The 24,817-nt window shown below is 36.0% G+C and overlaps 1 protein-coding gene across 2 annotated transcripts in view; it reads left to right on the top strand.

Moving 5' to 3' along the window:
• The first annotated feature begins 2,020 nt into the window (after nt 1-2,020).
• FUOM (fucose mutarotase) overlaps nt 2,021-24,817 on the top strand; it is a 400,356-nt gene continuing 377,559 nt past the window's right edge. Inside the window, exon 1 of one of the 2 annotated variants that reach the window (XM_044056791.1) lies at nt 2,021-2,239. In XM_044056791.1, the coding sequence (XP_043912726.1) occupies nt 2,161-2,239 (79 nt within the window). In that variant the 5' untranslated portion in view covers nt 2,021-2,160. The remainder of the gene's footprint in view (nt 2,240-24,817) is intronic. The other variant, XM_044056790.1, reaches the window with a different exon arrangement.

Genomic DNA, 24,817 nt, shown 5'->3' with positions numbered 1-24,817 from the left:
GAACAGGAGAACTTCTTGCTGTGAGGTGGCAACGCTAACTGCTGCACCACAGCGGCCACCCTTTGCCCAGCCCTCCTTAGGCCAATCATTGAATATAATGCCCCTACTGGCATGTATATGTCCAGACATGCAACAACTGGAATGTCCATAGAGATACCTTACTAAAAGGATGCAAGACCTAACCAACATGTCCTAAATGGACTGACTCAAAGCCCCATCGTTATACTCCGTATCCTACACACTAAGAAGTGACCTGCCTCTGGCATACAAGACATTTTCTGACCCAATACTGATGGATTGGCTGTACATTAGCATGTCAAATGGCATCAGAAATACTTGGTCTATGGATCTAAACCTCTTCTCCAACAGAAAGGTTTGGAGAGACCAGTATATCTCACAGAGGATACTGCTGCTTTGGAACAGACTCCGCACCCAAATAAAACAACATTCATCCCTGCCCATATTCAACAGCAACCTTGATCTACAGATGGGAAACAGAAAAGAAAATTTATCCCATGACTGGCCCCTGTACGATTAATGGACAGAGACAGCTCCTAAATGCTTTATCCCATGGATGGATCCCCTCAAATTATGTGCGATATGATTCCAGTTATTCTCATTAAGAACAACATATAATTATCAAGCATGGAATAAGACCAATCTCTAACCAAATGGAATAGGTTAATTTGAGCACAAAAATAGGAAACTGGGAAGGCTCAGAATGGCCCACAAAAAATCTCAAAATTACAGATCCCCTTCAAAACACCAGTGCACCATCCACAGCCGGCCTTAGGCATAAGCCAACTAGGACGTCGCTCTAGCAGGGGGCTTTTCCAGTATTTATTTATTTGTTTATTTTGTTGTAGTAAAGAAATGGTTTCTTTAAAATGTGTTGAATCAATACAGGAATAACTGAAGAGTAAGACAAACTGAGAAAGGAAAAAAAATAACAATATGGACAGTGTAAGTAGACCAAAATGGGGGGACTGGGTAGTGTGGGCTGTGAAGCCTTGTTAACTAGGGCACCAGTTCACCAAAGGTACCACCCTCTATAAAATCAGCTGGCTTGCAGTCTCCTAGAGCTAAGCTACTCCTAGGGTCTCTTTAAACCACTTCACCCAGCTGCCTTCCTGCCACTTGCTGCCAAAGTCCATAATAAAATCACCCCTACAACCCTAGCAATCTCTCCCAATTACTCTCTCATTCCAGAACCCATAGCCAGCCTTAGGCATAGGCCAACTAGGCGGCTGCCTAGGGCGCCACTATAGCAGGGGCACTTTTCCAGTATTTATTTGGTGTAGGTAGGCCAGGATGGGGACACAGAATTGTGTGATAGCAGGTGCCATGGAGCTCTTTTACCTAGGTCACCAATGACCTAAGGCCGCTCCTGGCAGAACCCCCCCTTCTCCCAATCATACTGTAATGTACCACCCACTCCTCCATTCTTGTACCCAAACTATGGCAATCTCTCTCTCTCACCCAAAAGAAATGTTCTTTCCCCACTTTCACAGCACAACTCAACAGACACCTCCATCAAAAATCTGACTAAAAGTGCATTTTTCCAATGGACAGGTCACTTTATCTCCTCACCTGCATCACTTATTCCAATATTCTCAACTGTTACTTACCTCCTATATTTACTAATAAAACGAATATACATTTTTGTTCTTCTTTGGTTAAAAAACGCCTCGCTTGTTGCTTGAACTCTCTGCCTTCTGGGATTACTCCATGTTTGTGAATTACTTCGTTTTTATTTCTTTTTCGTAAATGTCTTCACTCGTGCTGTGCATGCAAACGGTCTGTTGTGATCACTGTGCTTCCCCCGTAAACAAACTAAAAATCAAACAAATTTCAATTATCTCAAATGTTTTGGTGAGGCTTTGTTAACACTCAGTGAACATGGAAAGAACAACTTCTGTCGATTTAGTAACACTTTCCACATTCAATTAGACCTCATGCAGTGATCTTAGAATTTAAAATCCACTGCTGCTATTCGTGTTTCTCCCCCTCCCGAAACAGCTTCTGCAACTCTAACTTCCTGGTTTGTAGCGAACAAATTCCAATAAGCTGCACGGCCAAGACACGAAATAGTTCCCTGAAAATTTAGTACTTCCACTTAACAACTTGAACCTTACACATTCTGCAGCTCCAAGATTAAACATGTTGAAGGGTATCCCGGCTATCATCTCCCCTCAGTTGCTAGCAGTGCTGGCTGAGATGGGACATGGGGACGAGTTAGGTAAGCAACATTTAATAAAACTTGGTTATGGTACGACATACTAGATGTTAGGAAACGAATACAAGCATACTGCAAAAATGTGTCAGTCAACACGTTCATTAAAATTAACGAAACACACCGTACCCCTACCGTCATAAATTTAATTTCCAAATACTCGTTTAATGACATTGAACCGGACTTGACTAATTAATTGAAGCACGTTCACGCTAGCTAGCCCGAATCCACTTATTCCGCTATGATACAAGACTGCAACAAAGAACAAAAGTAAACAACCGTTTGTTAAAAATAAAATTCTGAACTCGGAAGTTTAAATAGTCTGTAATGTCGTTTTCTGATTTAATCACACTTGCATCTACTACAATTCCCATAATGCAGCCGCCCCAAAACATAGGTGCACAGTGACATAATAGATCCGCTGCTCGGTTTGTAGGCTTGACTGGAGGGATGGCTGAGATAATTTACACATCTCGCGATGCTTTGTAAAATGGATGGACCCGGACGTGTATTTTAAGTCGGAACTAAATGGTATAGCGTGTGTAAACTAACAATTTTGATAGTTTGGCTCTTAATTATACATTTCACGTACCTCAGAATTGTCTCCTTGTTGCATCCGCCTAAATACACACGGGAAGGCAAATAAAAATACAGAAACAATAAAAGCTTCATTGTTACATTCTACAGCATACATCTCAATTATACTTCACGAAGAGGAGTCTTAAAAAGTCCAAGTTCATCTTTGCTCGACATTGAAAATGTGTCTCACACAATTTCAGTGTGAAGAATATTTTTAAATGAAATTAATTGTAAGGAATATTGAATTGTATTAATTCATAAAAACAACCTTTTCTATGTATAAAATAACATATTTTACCTATCTTATAAGCTTCCTTTATGAAGTGGTTGGTAAGCTGTTAGTAAGTGCTCCACATTTTGTCCATTTGTTCCACATTTTGGAGATGGAAGGTTGAGAGCTATGACCTAGAATACTAATGCTTACAAATGCCAATTTCAGCAGTTTAACTGTATTAAATAACTGGTGTATTATGCTGTTTGGTGTGATTGGTAAATTAACAAACGTAATCCCATTTTTTCTGGGTTTTGGTGGGTAGAAAACCAGAATGCACGAACCATTGGGGAAACGTTAGTGCTGCATAAGAAGATAGTTAACACCATCGTTTTTTTTTAAAGTCACATTTCTTTTTATTAATGGGGGTCTTGTTTCCGAGGCCATTGATAGCACTGCTTTCTTAAAAGTGAATTAGAAATTTTTTTTGGTCCCCTTGGACCTCATATTTACCATCACAGTCCCCCAGTACCCATTGTCCACACCAGGTTTACCAGCTACTGTTCCATTCCAGAATGGGGGATGGTGTCGAAAGCCTTGGCAAGGTCAAGATAGGCTGTGTCAACCATCTTACCCTCGTCTACGGCTTTGGTGACTGCCTCAAAGAAGTCGATCAGGTTCAGAAGGCATGAATTGCCTTTCACAAACCCGAACTGGGTGGGGTCCAGAGTTTGGAGGTTACCAATGTCTTTGTTTAGGAGTTCCATGATGATACTTTCCATGGCCTTGCAGACCAGGCTCGTCAGGCTAATAGGGCGATAGTTCCCAGGATCAGTGGTGGCTCCCCCTTTGTGGAGTGGGATAACTGTTGCTGTGTGCCATTCAGTGGGCACAAACTTGGCGTGAGACTATGAGTAAACATGGTGCTTAGGTGGGGAGCCAGTTCGTTCTGAAGTTCGTGTAAAACACAGCCTGGGATGTTATCCGGTCCCATGGATGCTGTGTTTTTGGTATTAGAGAGTGCAGCTTTTACCTGCATACCTGTAATTACAGGGACTCTGCATTCTTCCTGTATAGATATGGGCCCTTTAGGGGTGGGGGTGGGGGGGTAAAGTTAGCCCTGAACCTATCTGCCAGGATGTTGGCAATATCAGTTGGTTCTGTAATTTTTGTGTCATTGTGCTTTAACTCAGAGCAGATCTGGGTGTTGCCATTGAGATTCTTGACATAGCTATAGAATGCTTTGTGGTTGCCCTTAGACTCAGTGGCGATTTTGTTTTCATAGCTAGCTTTCGAGGATCTTATAAGGGATGTCAGCGTCTTACTGAGGCTGACCAGGGAGCTCCTCCACTCATGGGATTTTACTCTCTTTTGCAACAGTTTCTTCCTTCTGTTGTAGAGTTTGTTTATGGCAGGGGACCACCAGATTGGCTTCCTTTTTTTGGAGGTAGCGTCTTGGTTCTGTTTGGGATTGCATGATCCATGCACTCGTGTAAGTGTTTATAGAGTGCATTTGTGTAGTATTCAACAGTCGTAACTGTATTGTCCATCTGCATGGGTGTCATGAAGTTTGCTACTTCTGTCTTAAGAAGCATGAAGTTGGTGTTGGAGAAATATTTTACTGGGTGGGGGCGGGATGCAGATATCTAGGGTGATTGGCTTATGGTCCGATCTGACCAACAAGGAGTTGACTTCAGGTGTGGAGCACTGGTCACTCATGTTGATAATGACTAGGTCTAGGATATTGTTGCAGGTGCGGATAAGTTGATTCAGGGCATTGGAATTTATGAATTCTAGAAAACGTTGAGCGAAGGAGTTGGTACATGAGTAGTTTTCCCAGTTAATGGTGGGGTAGTTGAAATCACCAATTATTAGGGTGTTTGGTTGAACCCTAATATTTTCAAGTATATCAAGAAAAGAGGAGTGGGAATCCTGGGGCATGGTGGGGGATCTGTAGCAAGCTACAATTTGGATTGCAGTTTTGCCCAGAGTTAGTTGCACTTGGATAACCTCGGATGCATTATGCTGCGCAACTAGCCTGGAGGTGTGGATATCCTTAATGAATGTGGACACACCTCCACTTTTGGTGTTCTGGTCCAGGTTAGATGGCCAAAAAGTGTGGTATGAGTTATAGCCTGGTAATGCAAGGGTGCTCTCTAGAGCCTTGAACCACGTCTCAGTCACTGCACAGATATCGATGTTCTCCATTTTAAGGATTGCTTCGAGTGAGTTCATTTTGAGATTTAGACTTCTAGCACTGAGTAGCATTACCCTCAGTTTTTGCTTGCCTGTTCCTGTTATGGTGGTGAATTTGTCATTTGAACCTTGCCTAAAAAGGCACTATAGGGTCGGCAAGACCCTTAGCCAGTATCCGGAATCCCAGGGGTGACAGGTGCAGGCTATCTCTGGCAATGCATCGTGGTCTGTCGACCATGTCATCCCAGGCAGACAGATACTGGGTCCCCTTAGAATGACACCAGAAGCTTAGCCAATTGTTGAAGGCAATCATTTTGTCCTTGTACTGCGGTAACATTCTGGGCTGGCAGGATGCTACTCAGGGCTAGGGTCATACCTGCCTGGACTACAAGATCAGACAGCTCTTCCATGTTTCTTTTCATGTAGTCCAGGGTGGTACATCTCAGGTCGTTCACACCAACATGTTTATTGGTCTATTTGTTAGCAACTTTTATTATTTAAACAGGTTATGCATTTATTTGTCATCTGTTCTGAAGAAGTTTGTAGTATTAAATGAATGAAAGCACTAAACAAGTCTTATGTGATCATTCAAGTTTTTAAGCACTTTTTTTGGTTTTTCAGTTTGTTTTGTTAGTGCTTTTGCTGATGATGTTTATTAACTTTATCATTTACTTAGTTTTCCTGCATTTATTATTCACTTTGGACTCTTTATGACTGCATTCCACTGGATCTCAGTGATTCGGATGATAATTTGAATGCGAGGATTCACAGTATTCCTGAGGAATTAGCTTTGGCAGAACTTTCAACTAAGGGTTTTTCAAACAATGTGCAGTACAACAAATACAAAGAGCATTTTCAAACTGTATATCTAAAATATTTGACTTGGAGAAAAAAAAATTCTTCAAATTATGGTAATTGGAATATGACATTTTTTATCTTAAGACTTGTGTGGAACACAGACAGGTTCCGTTGGGTCTGAGGTGTTTCCTAATGGTATTTCCACCACAGACTGGATTTTTAAAGAGCTTATTACTTGTACGATAATATGGGGGTTGAAGTTTTAAAGCTTTTAATTAGGCATAATGAAGAAACAGCAGGGTTATTAAGAACACAAGTATCAAACATAATCAGTTCCATTTTAAAGGATGGTGACTTTTTTCATACAAGTCTCTGTATGACAATATTGGTCCTAAATTACAGAGACATGTAACTACTTTGATTCAGGGAAAACGGAATAGTCTAGCTCATGATTCTTTAGCTTATGGTAATAACCAAGCATTTTTGCTAAATTGAGTGTTAGTTCCCTTTTGGAGATGACTGATTCTGTTGTTTCTTCAGTTTCGACTAATATTAAAGATGCTACTGAGTTTTTTTCTCTATCAAATAATGTTAACAGTCATGGGAATGATAAGGAACACAACCACAATTCTACTACTAGTAATGCCAGTGTTTCAAGGTGTTCTTCTTTTCAGCTATGACCCCCAGTGGAGAACAGTATAGGGGTGGAAGGAGAATCAGGGACCCAAGAAAAAGGGAAGAGGATGAAAGAAATAGTGTCCACTAGTCAATTTTATAATTTAAGCAATTTACAACATACAGATGAACAAATTAATGTTCTAGAGAAAGGATTTTCTTTTGTTCCTTTTTAAGAGCCTCCGTTACAGAGACTGTGATTGACCTTAAGCTTTTTGTCAGAAAGCTTAATTTAAAATATATTTTTGATAGAATTGAGAAGGCTTCTGATCTTTCTTGTAGAAAACCTAGTAGTGTCAGTCCTAAATTGCTGCCCACCCTTCATGTTTTTTTCTGATTTATGTGAGAATGATTTTCGTTCTTTACTTAACAGGAAACCAAGTAGGAAATTTTACAACTTAAATCCTGATGAATATGAGACTCTTAATTCCCTTAAAAGATGTAAAGAATATTGGTTTATGAAGGCTGATAGGGGAATGGCTTGATTATTATGAGTACTCAGAATGATAAAACTTCTTGAATGATAAACATAGTTACCGTGTGGTCAGCAAGAAATTTGTAAGGAGGAGTTTTTTGAAATTAGACAACTTTCTATTAGAATTGCATAATCAAAGGTATATTGACTTGACAACTTTTGAGTTTCTTTTAGTTAAGGAGCCACGGCTAGGTATCTTTTTGGGATACGAAAGATTCATAAAGATGTTGAGAATCCTCCATTTAGACTGATAGTATCAGTTAAGAGAAGTAAGACTGTTACTTTATCCCATTATTTGGACAGTCTGTTGAATTCCCTTACCCTTCAAATTGATTTATTTTTAAAAGATTCTTGTTAGTTTTTGAACTTGCTTAAGAATTACACCTTCACTGGTTATGAGTCTATGCTAGTAACAGCGGCCATTGTTTCATTGCACACTTCTATTAATCAAGAGATGGGTATCACATTTGTGAAAGATTTCCTTACCCACCATACTGACTTTGGGCATATAAAGATTAATACCATTTGCTTATTATTAGATTTGGTGTTAAAATTTTTTTTTTGTTTTTGATGGGAAGATTTACCAACAGACAAGTGGTGTGGCAATGGGCGCCAAGGTGGCGTCTGCTTTTGCCATCTTGTTTATTTGTTGGTGGGAAATCACAGTGTTGACTAAATTAGAGGGTTTCAAATATGTCTTTTTTTACAGGAGATATTTTGATGATTTGTTTTTTATTTGGACTGGGTCCTTAAAAATGTATATATTTTTTGGATGATATCAATTTTAATAGTGCAGGATCAAAATTTACTTTGAGTAGTGCTGGGACTAAAGTTAGCTTTTTGGATATTAGTATTTCTATGAATACTGATGAAGTTTTTTTTCTAGCACTATTTTCCATAAGATAATTGTACAAATAATTTTTGTATGTTAAACGTATGCATCCTCTGTGCATGAAAATGAACATTGTTCATGGATAACCGATTTGTCTTAGTAGATTAATAAGTGATGATAATTTGTTCTTTATGGAAACAGATAAAGTAATTGACATGTTTGTCTCTAGAGATTACCTGATAGCAAAATTGGTGGAAATTAGAGATGAAACCTTTGGGATAAGGTGCACCAAGTTTCCTCCTATTTTATTAAGTGGGTTTATTCCCAAAGACAAAAAAAGATTCAGGAAAAATGGTTAAGAATTAATAATTTTGTATGTTAAAAGTATGCATCCTCTGTTTATGAAAATGAACATTATAAAAATAATAAAATAAATAAATAAATAATTTTCCCTTCCCTGTCCCAATATGATATTAAGACTGTTTTGATCAACAACTAGAAAGTTATTTTAAATAATAGTGACTTTATGTGGGTAGTTGGTGATCATCCACTTTTTATTTACAAGAAAGTTTCAAGTATTAAATCTTTATTAGATTTTGAGGAACCTGCTAAAAAGTTGTGTGTAAGGGGTCCTCTGGGGACTTATCCATGCTATAACTGTAAGCAATGCAGGTTCATTAATTCTGCCCAAAGTGTATTTTTCAAACAAATAGGACTGTATATAGCAAAAAGAGGTTGCATTGTAACAGCAGTTTTATACTATATTTAGTAACCTGTGCAGACTGTGAATGTTATTATGTAGGGAAAACTATCAGGGCTTTATATAAAAGAATTTGTGAACACAGGATAGCTATAAAAATGTGATTTCACCAATGCCCTAGCTAAACATGCTAGTTTTTATTTTTATTTTATTTATTGCAGTTGGTTTACCAGGATAGTCCATTGGGCCTCGAAGAACCCGTTTTCAATGGAGTCCTGGGGAGAAAAGCTCCAAAACAGAAATAAATCTACATTAACATTGACAATAGTTTCTAGGTACATCGTAGTAAAAGAACATAAGCAAAATATAAATGTTCGTTAAAATTGATAGTCACAGCCTTGGTACATGCTGTAGAAGCAACAAACACAAACATAAAAGCAGATTAATGAGCAAACATAGAAGATGAAAACAGTAGGTTATGGTATGAAAGGGCATATAGTAGAGTTGGTTATATAGTAGAGTAGGTTATGAGGGGTGGGTGCATGAGCACTCCCATAGAGATGCTAGGTGTGAGAAAAGAGATTTCTTGAAGGTAGAGTGGCTAGTGGTAATGCGGATGTTAGGTGGTAGAGAGTTCCAGAGGCGAGCGAGGCTGAAGGAAAGAAGGTTTTTGCCTGGGGGATGAGTGGGTTTGTGAACTTCTAGTAGATTTTGATTATTAGACCTTAGAACTCTGTTTGGTAGGTGCATTTTAAGGGCAGAAGAAAGGGAGGGACAGTTGGAGGGGTTTAGAATCAGTTTGTGGGCTAGAGTTAGTTGAGTGTAAGTGAGATAGTTGGGAAGTTCTAGCCATTTTAGTTTATGGAGGGAGATACAGTGGCGAGTGGAAGACCTATGAGAGGTGGCGAATTTAGCAATTTTGTTATAGCATGAGGAGAGCTGTTTTTTTAATGAGGACTGAAGATTTGTAAGTAGAGGGGCACCATAGAGAAGTGAGGGGATAAGAAAGGAAGTAGCTAGAGTGGTTTTAGTGGTGGATGCAAGATAGGCATTTTGTCTATACAGCATGCCAAGTTTTTGATGTTTTTTTGTAGGTGGGAATTAAATTTTAGTTTGTTGTCGATCTGGACCCCGAGTAGTTTGGTGTCTGACACTATTTCGAGAGGTAAGTTATTTTGACTAGTAACTAAGAATGAGTTAATGTTGGGGGGAGTGAGTTTAGAGGGAGTAAATAACATTAATTTGGTCTTAGTGGCATTGAGAGCTAGATGATTGTTTAGCATCCATTTCTCTGTCAAAGAGAAGGCATCTTGAGTAAGTTTTTGTAGTGTGGGGATAGAAGAGGCAGAGCAGATGATAGTAGAATCATCAGCATATTGGATGATGCTCGAGAGGGGGTTAGATTTGTAGAAGTCATTAATAAAGATATTGAAGAGTAGAGGACCCAGTATGGAGCCTTGTGGAACTCCAGTAGGGGTAGTTAGGTAAGAGGAAGTTGCTTTTTCCATTTAACAGCTTGATTTCTGTTTGATAGATAGCTAGAGAACCAGTTCAAAGAGGAGGTAGAGAGGTAGAGTTTGGAGAGTTTTGTTAGGAGCAGACTGTGAGAGATAGTATCAAGGCTTTTGAAAGATCGAGGAGTATGGTAGAAACAATTTGACCTGAGTCACGGGCTTTGTTGACGATTTCAAGAAAGGAGAGAAGGGCAGTCATGGTGCTATGATTAGGTCTGAAACCGTGTTGTGTGGGGGTGATAAGTTTATTGTCTAGGAGATGAGGAAGGAGTTGGAGTTGTACACATTTTTCGAGGATTTTTGAAATGGGGGACAGGATGGCTATGGGGCGGAAGTTATTAATGCTGTTATTGTTACCACCTTTGTGTAATGGTATGATAAATGCTTGTTTCCAAATTTGGGGAATTGTGCCTTCTTGTAGGGAGCGATTAATTAAGATGCTAATGGGATAGGCAAGGCTTTCAGCAGCAATACTGAGAAAGTAAGATGGGATATTATCAGGAGCATTGGTACATGGTTTCAATTTCTGAAGGAATTTCTTAATGGTAGCAGTAGGAATGGGATTTAAAGTGAAGAGAGTGCAGTCAGGGAGTGTTGAGTTCTGGGGTGGTAAAGATGAGGGTGGAATTAGTGTAGGATATGGGATAGTGGGATTAGTGGGTGGTGAGTAAGGAGTGGATGGAGAGATAATGGGGGTGGATGAAGGGGTGTTAGGTGTTGGGGAGGAGATAGAGAAAGAGGAGGTAAGTTTAGAAATAGAGTCAATGAAGAAGGAATTGAATTGGGTGGCTAAGTCTAGGTCTGAAGCATTTGGGTCTGGGGTGGGAGTATCTGGTTTGCTGGAGTGGAGGAGAGAGGAGATTCCTTTCCAGAATTTTTGAGGGTTGTTTTTGTTATGGTTTTGGAGTGTAGAGTAATAGTCCCATCTATCACAGGAGATATGTTTCTTAACTTTATTGCAAAGCATTTTGTATTCGTTAAGGAGTGGGGTTGCCTTATGTTTTTGGAAGCGTGCCCATGCTTTGTCTCTTTGCCTCATGGTAGAAAGAGTAGTTTTAGATAGCCAAGGGGCTGATTTAGCTTTTATTCTCTTGGTCCGTAGGGGAGCTTGGGAGTCAAGTACTTTTAAGAATGTTGAGTTAAAGTATGAGACAGCATTGTCTAGAGGTAGTGTTTTTAGACAGGTCCAATTTACTGCTTTAAGTGAGTTAGAAAAGGTTATTGGGTTGAAGTTTTTTTGGTCACGGATAGTAATGATGTTGTGGGTTTGTTGAAGGATAGTGGGAGATCGGTGGGTAAAGGTGGGTAGGTGGTCACCTAGTGGGTCAGGAAGGATACCACTGTTGGTGAAATAGTGGGGATGAGAGACTAGAATCCAATCCAATATACTCCCATTTGAGGGGTTATTAGCTGGGTAGGTGGGCAAGTTGATTAGTTGTGAGAAATTGTAGAGGTTGATATTGTTGGTGTTTGCAGGAGCCTGGATAGAGGCCCAGTTAATGTTTACATCTCCAAGGATTATGGTTTCATTGCTAATGTTACTGGATAGCCAAGAGAGTATAAGTTCAAGTGTAGAGATTAGTGAGTGCATTAGTTTTAGAAAGCTCAACTTTTTTGTGTTAGACTTTATCGACCCTTGGCCATTTGTAGGTAATTATAATAGTGTTTTGGAAATAAAAGAGTTAAAATGGCAGGTGTCTTTAAGAATGTGCATATATGAATTTATGCATTATGAATATGCATATACTTTATTTCATGTTTTTTTCTGGCTTATTTACTGATTGGTTTGATTGTTTTATTGTTTGATGTTTATTGGTCTGTTTGTTAGCAGCTTTTATTATTTAATCACGTTATGTATTTATCTGTCATCTGCTCTGAAGAAGTTCATACTATTAAATGAATGAAAGTGCTAAACAAGTTTTATGCTATCGTTTGAGTTTTTAAGCACTTTTTTTTGTTTTTTCAGTTTGTTTTGTTAGTGCTTTTTCTGGTGATGTTTGGTAATTTTATCATTTACTTAGTTTCCCTGCATTTATCATTCACCTTGGACTCTTTATGGCTGCTGAAGCATCTAATAGTGGGTCATATTCCATTCCTCTGCCGTTCCACTGGATCTCAGTAATTCGGATGACAATTTGAATGTATTCCTGAAAAATTAGATGCTATTTCTCAGAGCCTTTCCTCTGCTATTGGAAGGGCACAAGCTTTACTTTACAAGCTCAATGGAACTATTGCCACTAATGGAGTTAATACTGTGCATGGAGGTAGAGACATCACAACATGAGGGAATTCACCTTTTAGTCCTGGAAGTGATTCTATTATTGTTTCTGAGACTATGAATGTCTGTGGTGAAGATTTTGTGAATGTTCCTATGGTAAACCCCTTTGCTTTGGTAGATGTTTCAACTAAGGGTTTTCCAAACAATATGAAGCACAACAAATACAATGAGCATTTTCAAACTGTAAGTCTAAAATATTTGACTTGGAGAAAAACATTGTTCAAATTATGGTCATTGGAATATGATGTTTTTTATCTTGGGACTTGTGTGGAATGCAGACAAGTTCCGTTGGGGCTGAGGTGTTATCGGTTTCCCAATGGTATTTCCACCACAGATTGGATTTTTAAAGAGCTCATTGCTTTGTATAATAATACTGGGGTTGAAGTTTTAAAGCTCTTAATTAGGCATAATGAGGAAACAGTAGGGCTATTAAGACCACAGGTATCAGACTTGATCAGTTCCATTTTAAACAATGGTGACTTTTTTCATACAAGTCTCTATATGACAATATTGGTCCTAAATTATAGAGACAAGTAGCTACTTTGATTCAAAGAAAAAGTAATGAACTAGGTTATGATTCTTTAGCTTATGGTAATAACCAAGCTTTTTTGCTAAAGGAAGCGAGTGTTAGTTCCCTTTTGGAGATGACTGATGCTGGTGTTTCTGCAGTTTCAACTAATATTAAAGATTCTAATGAGTTTTCTTCTGTATCATATAATGTTAATAGACATGTGAATGATAAGGAACACAACTACAATTCTACTACTAGTAGTGCCAGTGTTTCAAGGTGTACTTTTCAGTTTCGCCCCCCCCAATGGAGAACAGTATAGAGCAGAAATGAAAAGGGAAGGGCAATCAGGGACCCAAGAAAAAGGGGAGGGGGTGAAAGAAATAGCGTCCACTAGTCAATTGTATAATTTAAGCAATTTACAACTTACAGATAAATTAATGTTTTAGAGAGAGGATTTTCTTTTGTTCCTTTTTTAAGAGCCTCCATTACAGAGACTTTTAAGGTTTTAAATATGTCTCCTTTTACAGGAGATTTATTTGGACTGGGTCCTTAAAAGATTTATATGTTTTTTTGGATGATATCAATTCTAATAGTGCAGGACTGAAATTTACTTAGTGCTGGGACTAAAGTTTGCTTTTCGGATATTAGTATTTCTATGAATACAGATTACATTTTTTCTAGCACTATTTTCCTGAAAGATAATTATACAAATAATTTTTTGCACTTTAAAAGTATGCATCCTTGGTTTATGAAAATGAACATTGTTCATGGACAAATTATTCATCTTAGTAGATTAATATGTGATGATAATTTGTTCTTTATGGAAACAGATACATTAATTAACATGTTTGAATCTAGAGGTTACCTGATAGCAAGAGTGATGGAAATTAGAGATTAAATCTTTGGGGTAAGGTACACAAAGTTTCCTCCTATTTTATTAAGTGGGTTTATTCCCAAAGGCAAAAAAATAAAAATTAAAAAACAGATTCAAGAAACATGGTTAAGAATTTTGCTTTCCCTGTCCTGATATAATATTAAGACTGTTTTGATCAACCACTGGAAAGTTATTTTAAGTAACAGTGACTTTATGCAGGTAGTTGGTGATCATCCACTTTTTATTTACAAGAAAGTTTCCAATATTAAATCTTTATTAGAATTTAGGGAACCTGCTAAAACATCGGGTGTTAGGGGTCCTCCGGGGACTTATCCATGCTATAACTGTAAGCAATGCAGGTTCATTAATTCTGCCCAAAGTCTATTTTTCAAACATTTAAATAGGACTGTATATAACAAAAAGAGGTTGAATTGTAAGAGTTATACTATATTTAGCAACCTGTGCAGACTGTGAATGTTATTATGTAGGGAAAACTCTCAGAGCTTTATATGAAAGAATTTATGAACACAGGATAGCCATAAAAATGTGATTTCACCAATGGCCTAGCTAAACATGCTAGTGAGTGGACTAATTTTAGAAAGCTTAACTTTTTTATGTTAGGCTTTATTGACCCCTGGCCATTTGTAGATAATTATAATATTGTTTTAGAAATAAAAGTTAAAATGGCAGGTGTCTTTAAGAGCAGATTTTGCCCCTGGTTTAAATGGAACTATTAATATTAAATGTTTGCTGAAGAATCAAATTACTTATTAATGAATATGCATATACTTTACTTTTGTTTTTTATTGGCTTATTTACTAATTGGTTTTATTGTTGTTTGATGTTTATTGGTCTGTTTGTTAGTTTTTATTATTTAAACAAGTTATGTATTAATTTGTCATCTGTTCTGAAAAATGCTAAACCACATTACAGTCTTGTGTGGTGATTTGAGTTTTTAAGCACTTTTTTTGTTTTTTCATATCTATCACTGTTCCTGGTTTGACAAAATGTCCCTGATTTTATCCTCATATTTTTGCCTTGTCTGTCATAAAATTTTGATATCCTGGTAAATCATTTGGGATTTTAGAAAGCCATACATTAGATTTTCATACTTCTTATTGTTACGAAAATGCATGTTGATACAAAATATATTATTCTTGTAAATTTTTAAGTGAATTAGAGTAATATTTAAAAAATGTTCCTGATTTTGAGCCTTTATTCCTCCATTATTTTTGCCTTTGCTCAGAATTATTGAGCAAAGAAGTTGAGAGTTATAGTATCTGGTGTCCTGCCAGTATTTATAAAACTTCCTGAAAAAGAAAAAAAAAAACATTCCTGAAGACTGGGAGCATCTGCTCTTCCTAAAATCCCAGGTAAGTGCTGAGATCAGTCACTCTGGGCTGCCAATCTCTAGTACGCAACTCATGTCTATTCATTTACTGACTACTGGCCTTATCCTAACGGGGTCATATCACAACCCTGTTTAGGATAAAGTGCATAATGAAAGAATGAATGATCCTCTTCTTCTCTCCTCATTTTCTCCCAGTCAGTAGCTTTTGTGGCTCTCCCACACAGTCAAGGGTGATTAACTCCCTCCCCCCACAACTATGGGTGTCACCAGTGCCTAAGGCAAGTTATGATGTTAGCTTTAGTGGAGAGAATGTCTTCCAGCAGGATTTAAGTCAAAGGCACTTCATCAGTGGTAAAGCATTTAATGACATTATGAAGCCTACTTGACAAAACTGTTAGTGCAACCAGAGATACCTTTACATTTTAAAGACACTTAGTAGTGCCAGTCCTTAGTTTTAGCCATTATAAGAATTGTTATTATCCATCTGGTTTATTAAGTACACAAGATTTCTGTACTTAGCTTTTGTTGGTTTGACAAACTTGTAACAAAATATTAAAATAAGTTCCATTGCAGTGGTTAAGGGCTCCCTGAGACCAGGGGTCCCCCAGTAACCACAGGGTTTACTGGTGCCTAAAACTAGCTATGTGTAAGATCTTGTGGAATACTATAGGGATTTTCTCTGTGCTGGTGTAGCTCAAACTCTTAAAGCGTCTGTATGTGTAACTTATGTTCTTGAAGTGTATAAACATATGATGGGGAGTTATGCTTACACAGTTCATTACAACACTGTCATGGGAATGAAGGGAGTTTTGGCATTTTCTGCACTACCAAGTAATTGATCTTTCCAACAAGGAATTCTGAGAATATAATTTTTCATTGCAACAAAGAAAACTTCAAACATTTTGTACAACTGTTGTATGAACTGTTTTGAAGTTCATAGGTTCATAGGTTAGTACTAAGCTAACTGCTTTTGCGAGCCATTTTAAGCCTAGCCAATTATACCTTGTGAAACTCGAACCCTGCACCTTGTGTTTGTGAGGCAAACACCTTAATCATTAGGCCACCCTCCCAACCATTTTTATAATACCAAAAGGTTCTGCTAGAAAGTTAACAGATAGTAGTTATTTTACATTGGTGTGTAAGAAAACAACAAAATAAATGAAAAGGCTTCAGACATTTTCTATAAAAAAGTGTGAAGGTGTGACAGTTTGTACTCACTAGAATTTGAAGTTGTAATTCATTTTCAACAAACCAGTTTACTGGTTTTAAAGCTTGTGCACAATGAAGATTCTTTGGCAGAATTTTTAAAATGATGCTTTATGGCAGCTTCATAGTATTCTGTTACGGATAACCTTTTAAACTTAATACATGAGCAAAGCATAGTTGCTTGGATGTATTAGTTTAAATGCAAGCAAAACATTGTAGAGATAATACTGTATCTTGTTTAACTAGTAACATGTGAAAATACTCTTTTCACTGAGTATGAAGATAAAAATGACTTCAGTTTTGTGTGTGTGTGTGTGTGTGTGTGTGTGTGTGTGTGTGTGTGTGTGTATACACACACACACACACACATATATATATATATATATATATATATATATATATATATATATATATGCTTTTCTTTCCAGGGAAATTGTAATTAATTGAATAAAGGAGATAGTAATGTTTTGGGTTTTAAACAACAAACTGAAGATTTTTATTTCAAATATGCAGTTTTTTTGTGTTTCTAATGAATTAGAGAGCCCGAGTGCTGAACATCCTTGCTGCCAGACTTTCTTTCTGTAACTCGGAGCAAACAAGGATTAACACCAGATGCTAATGCAAATGGGATACATTTCCTTTCACTGAATACCTAGAATTGCTTGAGTACCTGGAATTATTTAAACCTTTTAAAAATATATATTTTAAGGTTACACCTAGCTTTGTTCCCAGTGTATATGATCTATTTTTTTAATTTATTGTTTTCTACTGCCACCCAGGATATGAAATATATATATATATATATATATATATATATATATATATATATATATATATATATATATTTATGTATGTATGTATGTGTGTGTAAGTGTATGTATGTAATGTTGTTGCATCCCACCAAATGATTGCTGAGCTCTAGTGAGATCAGCTTGGGATGATTGTGAGTTTAGCGTTTGTCTCTGAACGTTCCTATTCCATAGACTAGAAATGGATTGTTGTGATTTCCTATCTAAGGAGCTACACGCTTATGACTGGTGGGGTGTTCTGAACTGTAATGTCTTATGAATTTAAATGTATTTATTTATTTATTTATTTGTTTTGTTGCTTTGTTTTTTGCAGTGTCAGTGGCTCAAAAGGTAGCAAACTTGCCTGTGGTGCAGAAGGCTGTCGGTTCTATTCCCACACCAGGTAGATTAATTGTTGCCACTGTAGTGTAGTATAAGGAGGTGCTACACTACTGAGTGTGCCATCTATCTGATGAAATGTTAAACTGAGGCCCCATCTGCTTGAGTTGGTAGAAGCTCATGTGGATGCAAAAGATCCCAGAGTACCTGTCGAAAAGAGTATGGGTTCTTTAATCAACACAACATAAACAAAACATTATTTACATATTTATCTTCACATTCCTATATACCATCATCATTGTTATTCTTCCATAATTTACCCTCTGCTCCTTCTTTGACAACCATAATCTAATTTTTCTCAATAAATAAGCCAAAATCAATTTCCCATTAAACAAAATGTTATGCAGTCTTTCATGCCAAACAACCCCTATTTCATAAAATAAATTCTTATTTACATTTCTTATATAGTCTTTCTTTTGTTTTTTATAGTATCTATACATAATCATGTTCATAACTATATTGTCATTAATAATCTCAAAAAAGTTTTCTAAACACAACTGTCTCCAGAGTTTAACCACTCTTTTACATTAAAAAAATCACTCGTCTTTTCTTTCTGAAAAAATAAACACATTCTTTCATCTTTCTTTTTATATGGCATATTCCAGTTTACTGGTAACTTATTTATTACCAGTCAGCATAGGAAATCCTGATACTCTGCAGTCTTAATGACTTTTATCACATCTCATAAATTTTCCCATGGATTTACATAATAATTTTGTTTCATCACATTATTATACAACATCTTTCTAGTCTTCTCTATATCATCAATTTTCAATTTCTGTCTCAGTAGTTTTCTTGATATTTTTTTAAACTCTTTGTTTATATAATCTTTATCTCTTTTTCTTATTCTTATCTCCCCAGACTTTTGTTCTTGTATTTAAACATTTTCACTATTAATTTCTCATTCTCTTCATTTACCTACTTTAGTACTCTATACAATTTTAAAGAAGCAGAATAAACAACTGAATCTAATAACCCCAGTATCCCTTCATTTTTAGTTATATACAACATACCTCTTTTCGCTGTATTTAATCTTGAACACCATATGAAAGAAAACATTGGCCTGGATTCTGTAAGACCTGCTTTTAGTGTAAGTGACCACTCACACTGGAGCATGTGTTTTGGAATCTGGTCCATGAAGTAAGACTGTTTATAGATAGGCCTTATACTGAAGTAAGTCACTTGCACTGAGAGCTGGTCTTTTAAAATCGGGGCAGACTTACACTGAGAGCAACTCTTTTGGAATCTGGCCTACTAATTGTACAATTTTTTGTTCATATTTTTCTGGGATTATGCTATTTTTTCCAATTAAAACAGAATTCACCAGATAAGTCTTTTATTAAATACTAATCTGTAAGTCCTCCACATGCGACATATTTCTTTAATTTATTTTACCAATCCCTCCTTTTGCTTTAATACTATAGCATTTTCCCCAAGTTTTATCCCTAACAAAGATATTTCACTCACTGAAAAATATACCCCTCTAATTTTCACAGCACTACCCATATCCTTACTTTTATTTTTGTTCAGGATCATTCACATGTTCTTTAAACTTCCATTCAGACAAACCAACAGTTCCTTCATCCATATTTTATTCTTAGCAACAACAACTATGTCATCTGCATAGGTCAAAACTACAGATATCACTACTTCCTTTCACGTCACATATCTGTCTTTTATTTTATGAGGTACTTCACTCACTATTGCATTCATTATTAATGGGCACAATACCCCACTCATGGGGCATCCTTGTCTTATATCACAGTTCCTGCATATTTCTTTACTCAGCTACCCATTCACTTACACTCTCTTATTCTGATATGCTGACATACACACTCACCTACATATTCTATACCTTTTCCTTAATATCCCACAAAGCATTATGTCCTACTGTATAAAATGCCTTATTAATATCATCTACTATATGTTTTACATCTTCTTTTACTTATATTATCATCCACAATTTCTCAAACCACAAATAATAATTCCTGGCATACCTTCCCTTGTATAACATATATACTTTCTTGCGTCATATTCTTCATCCTTCCTTCTTCCCTCCATTCTCTTCTGTATTATTCTCATTAAAATTTTATAATCTGTATTATTAATGTGATATTTTTCATTTTTTTAAATTTCATTCTTATCTTTTTTACGCATAAAGTTTAATACCCCACTACATAACTCTTTATAAACAAATGTTTCTTTCGACCATTCATTCAAAGTGTTTGCAAAATACTCTTTGTCAGTCCCTTAATTGCTTGTCCATTTCATACCCTAGACCATCTAGACCTGATATTGGATCAACATTTTCTTTCCTAACTACTTCATCTAATGTACTAATAGTAATTCCTTTTTCAAATTCTTCCTTAGCTCCTTCTTGAAACTTTTTATTTCCATTCTCTCTCTTATTTTCTTTCTTTTTACTCTTATACATATTTTCTACATGATGTACTACAATACACACAATTTGCTGTTGTGTTCTTTCTACCTCTCCTTTTATATTTTTCATTTCTCTCATTATGCTAATATTCTCCTTTACTACATTACATACATATGCAGACATCATCTTCCTCTTCCCTTCTCCATTGTTAATATCCCTGTTTAAACAGTAATGTCTTATTTTTTCTTGTTTTCTTTCATATATTTCATTCTCCATATCATACTACTGTATTATACGGATCTCTAACATCTCCAGTACATTTCTATATGTCTTTCCATACTTTAATTTCTGTTTTCTTACATTATCCTGCCATTGGGGGAAAAAAAACACTTTTATACTTCTTTTTAAATTCAGTCCTCCATTCAGACCAATTTCTTTTTCCTTCGTGGTTATATAATCCCTCCATAAGTACAGTGCTCCCCACTCTCCAAATTCATCCCATAATTTCTTATTTGATGTTTTTATTCCCTTTCCTATTTTAGTATACTCCCTTTCTTCCATCATCTCCATCCATTTTGCCAAATGATCCAAAACACTGTCTCTACTGTGTCACTGTCTGCTACACCTAAACCTTCCAATAGTATAACATAATTGATTTCAGGTCCACCTATACCTCCTCTTCTATAAGTCCATTGACTTTTATTCCACACAGTTAACTTGCCACATTTTATCGCTTCTTGTATTTTTAACACCTTTCCCTTTCTTTTTACATTTTCCCTTAAATCACAATTAAAGATCCCTAAAATAATAATTTTCATGTTAACCACCACATAATCTAATATTTGATGAAACAGATGTTTTCTTTCCTTCCCATTTGTAAATGCATATAATGCTATAATTCAATAAACATATTTTCCCCACCTCACACCCACAATGGTTAACCTTCCCATCCTTACCAGCATTACATTTAATATTTTTACTGTTTTTTTACACAATAGAGCTACCCCAGAACAACATTAACTTCCTAAACTTCATATTATTTTTCTGACCCACAATTCTTCTCTTTGCAATCTTTCTTCACTTATCAGGACTCTTATATTCTCTATAAGAAAAATATGTACATTACATTTAGTAGACTGTTTCACTATCTCTGTCCTTCTTGCAATATTAATGCTATTCACATTTACTGAAAGCACTCTCAAATGATTACTTTTCCTTAATTTTATTTTTAAGGGAAGTATTTTAAATATTCTCTTTCTTATTTCTTATTCTTTCCTCAAATAAATGTTTTTCTGAGTTTATGTACAACTCCTAATCAGATTGTTCATTATTATCATTAACTGAAACATGTCTAAAAGTACTCCTTACCTTTGTTTTTAATCTTTATTCATTTTTAAGTGTTCTTTTCCTTACCCTCACATGTAAAGGGTTAAATTACATATTATATGTGACTAAAGAATAATGGTGTACATGACAGCAAAAATATTTTGCTATGCTAAAGACTGAAGTACTTAATTATTCTACAACATAGTACCTATTGCATTTCTTTTCCTAACATCCTTTACACTACCTTCATAAACATCTGACTTATCACTTTCGATTTTGTCTTCATTTTCAACATCATCATCCTCTTGAAATATAACATTTTATTCCAATCATCGTTTATTACTTCATCCTCTTTTTCATAACACCTTTCCCCTACTTCCTCATTACTTTCAGGCATTACAATACTTTCATCATCATCCTGCTTGACATTATATTGCTTATTCTTTTTGCAATGAAACCAAAAATGTCTGCATGTATATTAACATATTCTACATTCCCTTTTACACTTATTCATCATGTGACCTTTCCTCTGCATTCATTATATCATATTTTTTGTGCACTCATTTATCAGATGATAGAAATCCCCACAAAAAAACAAGTTTTTGGCTGTTCCATATACTTAATTGTTCCTTTATTACCATCTAAATATATAACAATTGATAAATGCTTCAGCACATCTTTTTCATATTTTAAAATGACAACCACTTCCCATCCCCATTCCAAATATAAGAAATTGAATATCACATAACTGAAAAATAATTTTAACAACTTTTAACTCAGTTTCATTGGTGTAAAACTGAAAAAAAACAAACCATTTTTTTACCAAGTCCCTTGCCCAGAAAACATAAATTCATTACACGGCCTTCTTTTTTCGCAAATAAACAAAAATCTTTCCATTAATTTTTCAGTCTCCAGTGTTAAGTCACAAAATGGCTCTTTCTCAAAATGGATCAAGGATCTAATGTATTTTGCTTCAAAACCCAACGGTAACACTAAATTAACCCGCACAAAATATCTGTCTATTATTTCTTCTTTCTTTTTCAAACAACAAACCTTTATTTCTTTTTAATAAAGTTTATAGTACCTTTTGCTCCAACTGCATCAGCATATGATTTTCCAGATTGCACCCCACCTGTAGCCTTATGTCCATCCATCTCATGACTCATTTCCTTTCCATCCAACTCACTGTGCATTCTGAAACCCTTTTCCATTGTATCCAACTATGAAATCAAAGGCTCTTCTCCAGGATTACCTTTGTTTAATAAACCAACTAGTGTTTCATTAGGCAGACCTCTAGAAGCAGTTTCAGTAACATCTTCAAAATCCTGAAGTTTAAAATCAGCTAAACGCTGACTATTTGTACCATCCACTTGCTTTTCAATAGTTTTTTGTTGGACTGATAAAACCACACTGCTGTCACCAGCAGAACAACACTCTCCTCTTTCTCTCTTTCTCTCTCTCCAGTATTGCACAGCTGAACTTCTCTGATGTGCTAAACAAAATTCTCTTAGTAGTATAAATACCACCCCATATCTCCCCTGAAAAGAAGCTACTAGCCTAGTTGGACTAACCCATTCAACAAAGTATAAATAAATTGTTAATTGGATAGGTAAACTGTTTAACTACCCGTTTCAGCTATGATCCAGGAAAGTGGCACATAAAGAATGACTTTTAGTACCTATTTAATGCAACATGGATGACAAAAAACAAATGCTAAGATATATGCAAGCAACAAGTGGTGAGGTGCATACAGACAAGAGGTTCTAAAGTATGAACTAGAGAATTTTTTCCTACAGTGTGTTACTGTAAAGTGTTACTGACTCTGTTAACCAATCCAAATAAATTGGAGACAAGTTCTGAAATTATGTTGTGGCAATAGATTTATTTATCATTGAATTTAGCAGTTTACTGAAACAAAGTGCTCTCAACTTAGGTGATACCTTCTGGTATATGCTTTCCAATCACAACTCATCCCTTGTAATTGACAATTATATTATGCAATAATTCTTTCTTTCTTTAAACATTTAAATGACAGTTCAGACTGCCACATCACTGTAATGTTCTCATCTCATGACATTTACCCTTTATGTTCCCACATTTAGTATGTCTAACAATGCTTTATTCATTTAGAATTTGTAATAAAGTCAGACCATAACACAGTGGTAGATTGTCTGCATGTTTTGAACTCTTCTCCTAGTAAAGCAATGTTTCATAATACCCTCTTGTTTATAAGAAAGCAGAGCTGTGCTTTCTTATCCAGAGTTGCAATAAGCAGTTGTAGCATAATGTCTGAAATAGTTCTCTCAGAACACACACACTATTTCTGGCCTAGCTTGCCTAAAAATAATGTCTGATTAATTCTACTGGAAACAAATCTATTTTGGCACTTTTGCTTTACCAGCCCTCTCTTAACAGTTACCAAACATGCAATACAGTGTAAAGAAGCAACTGGTTAGGCATAGTAGGTATCAGCTAACCTGTGTACAGACAAGCCATCAGAGTAGTGAATAAAGAATACATACAAGCAAGTTGCCTAAAACATAATTAAATTATTTTCCAATATGACTAGAATATTGTACCTAGTATTCATACCCTAAGCAATTTGTCTAAAAAAGAGAAATGATTCAGGGCTCCAACACCCAAAGACCCATTACGCTGATAGTACCCCATCCCATATCTGGGGAATTAAGAGATAGAATTGTCATATTCTGGTTATTATTGGCTAGGCTTGTAAAGGCTCTTGTGTAATTAGCCTAGTAATCACCTATGGAACTACGAACCTATCACAGACAACAAATTGTAGGTAGCCCTAAATAGTTACTGATTGTTCCTTAGAATGATGCAGGATTTTGAACTGAAATAGTTCTGATTTTGCATTTGCTTTCCACGGCTTGCAGCAGTGGCATCTATAAAGAATGCCCTTTATAAATTAAAATTAATTTAATAGTTTGTAGCTTTTGAGTTGTAATTTATTCATTATAGACAATGCACTGAATGAATCTATGCCACTATTGCACTGTGTAGGTGTATTTCTTCTGTGATGTGAGTCAGTGTAAGTATTTTATGAGCTTGCTATTATTGGGATATCTAAGTGTGCTTCTTCTAAATTGTCAGAGCGGCAGCTTATGAAAAACTATATTAATACTTGTATATGAAAAAATATTCTTAGCAATATTTTGTGTGTGTGTGTGCATGTGTATATATGGGTCTATATCAGCATTTCGAACACTGACAATATCGAATACGATATTGTCACATCGAGAATGCCGAAAGTGCAGAACATCGAATGGGTAAATGGAAATCTCTGTAAGGGGAGATTTCCATTTACTTCAATGTAGTGCGGTCTCGGAGTTGGTATATTTAAGTAGCGGGAGGTGTGGTGGTGTAGGGTGGCTTGCCCCCCTGCCTACATTTGTTTTTTTTTTTTTTTTTATCAGCATTTGAAAATTTAATAGGTCGATCATTTCAGTTCAACATTTAGTGTTTCAACC

This window comes from Protopterus annectens, chromosome 14.part0, assembly GCF_019279795.1.
Source record: "Protopterus annectens isolate FY-2018-M chromosome 14.part0, PAN1.0, whole genome shotgun sequence".
Lineage (NCBI taxonomy): Eukaryota > Metazoa > Chordata > Ceratodontiformes > Protopteridae > Protopterus > Protopterus annectens.
This window is presented reverse-complemented; position numbering and strand designations above follow the sequence as displayed.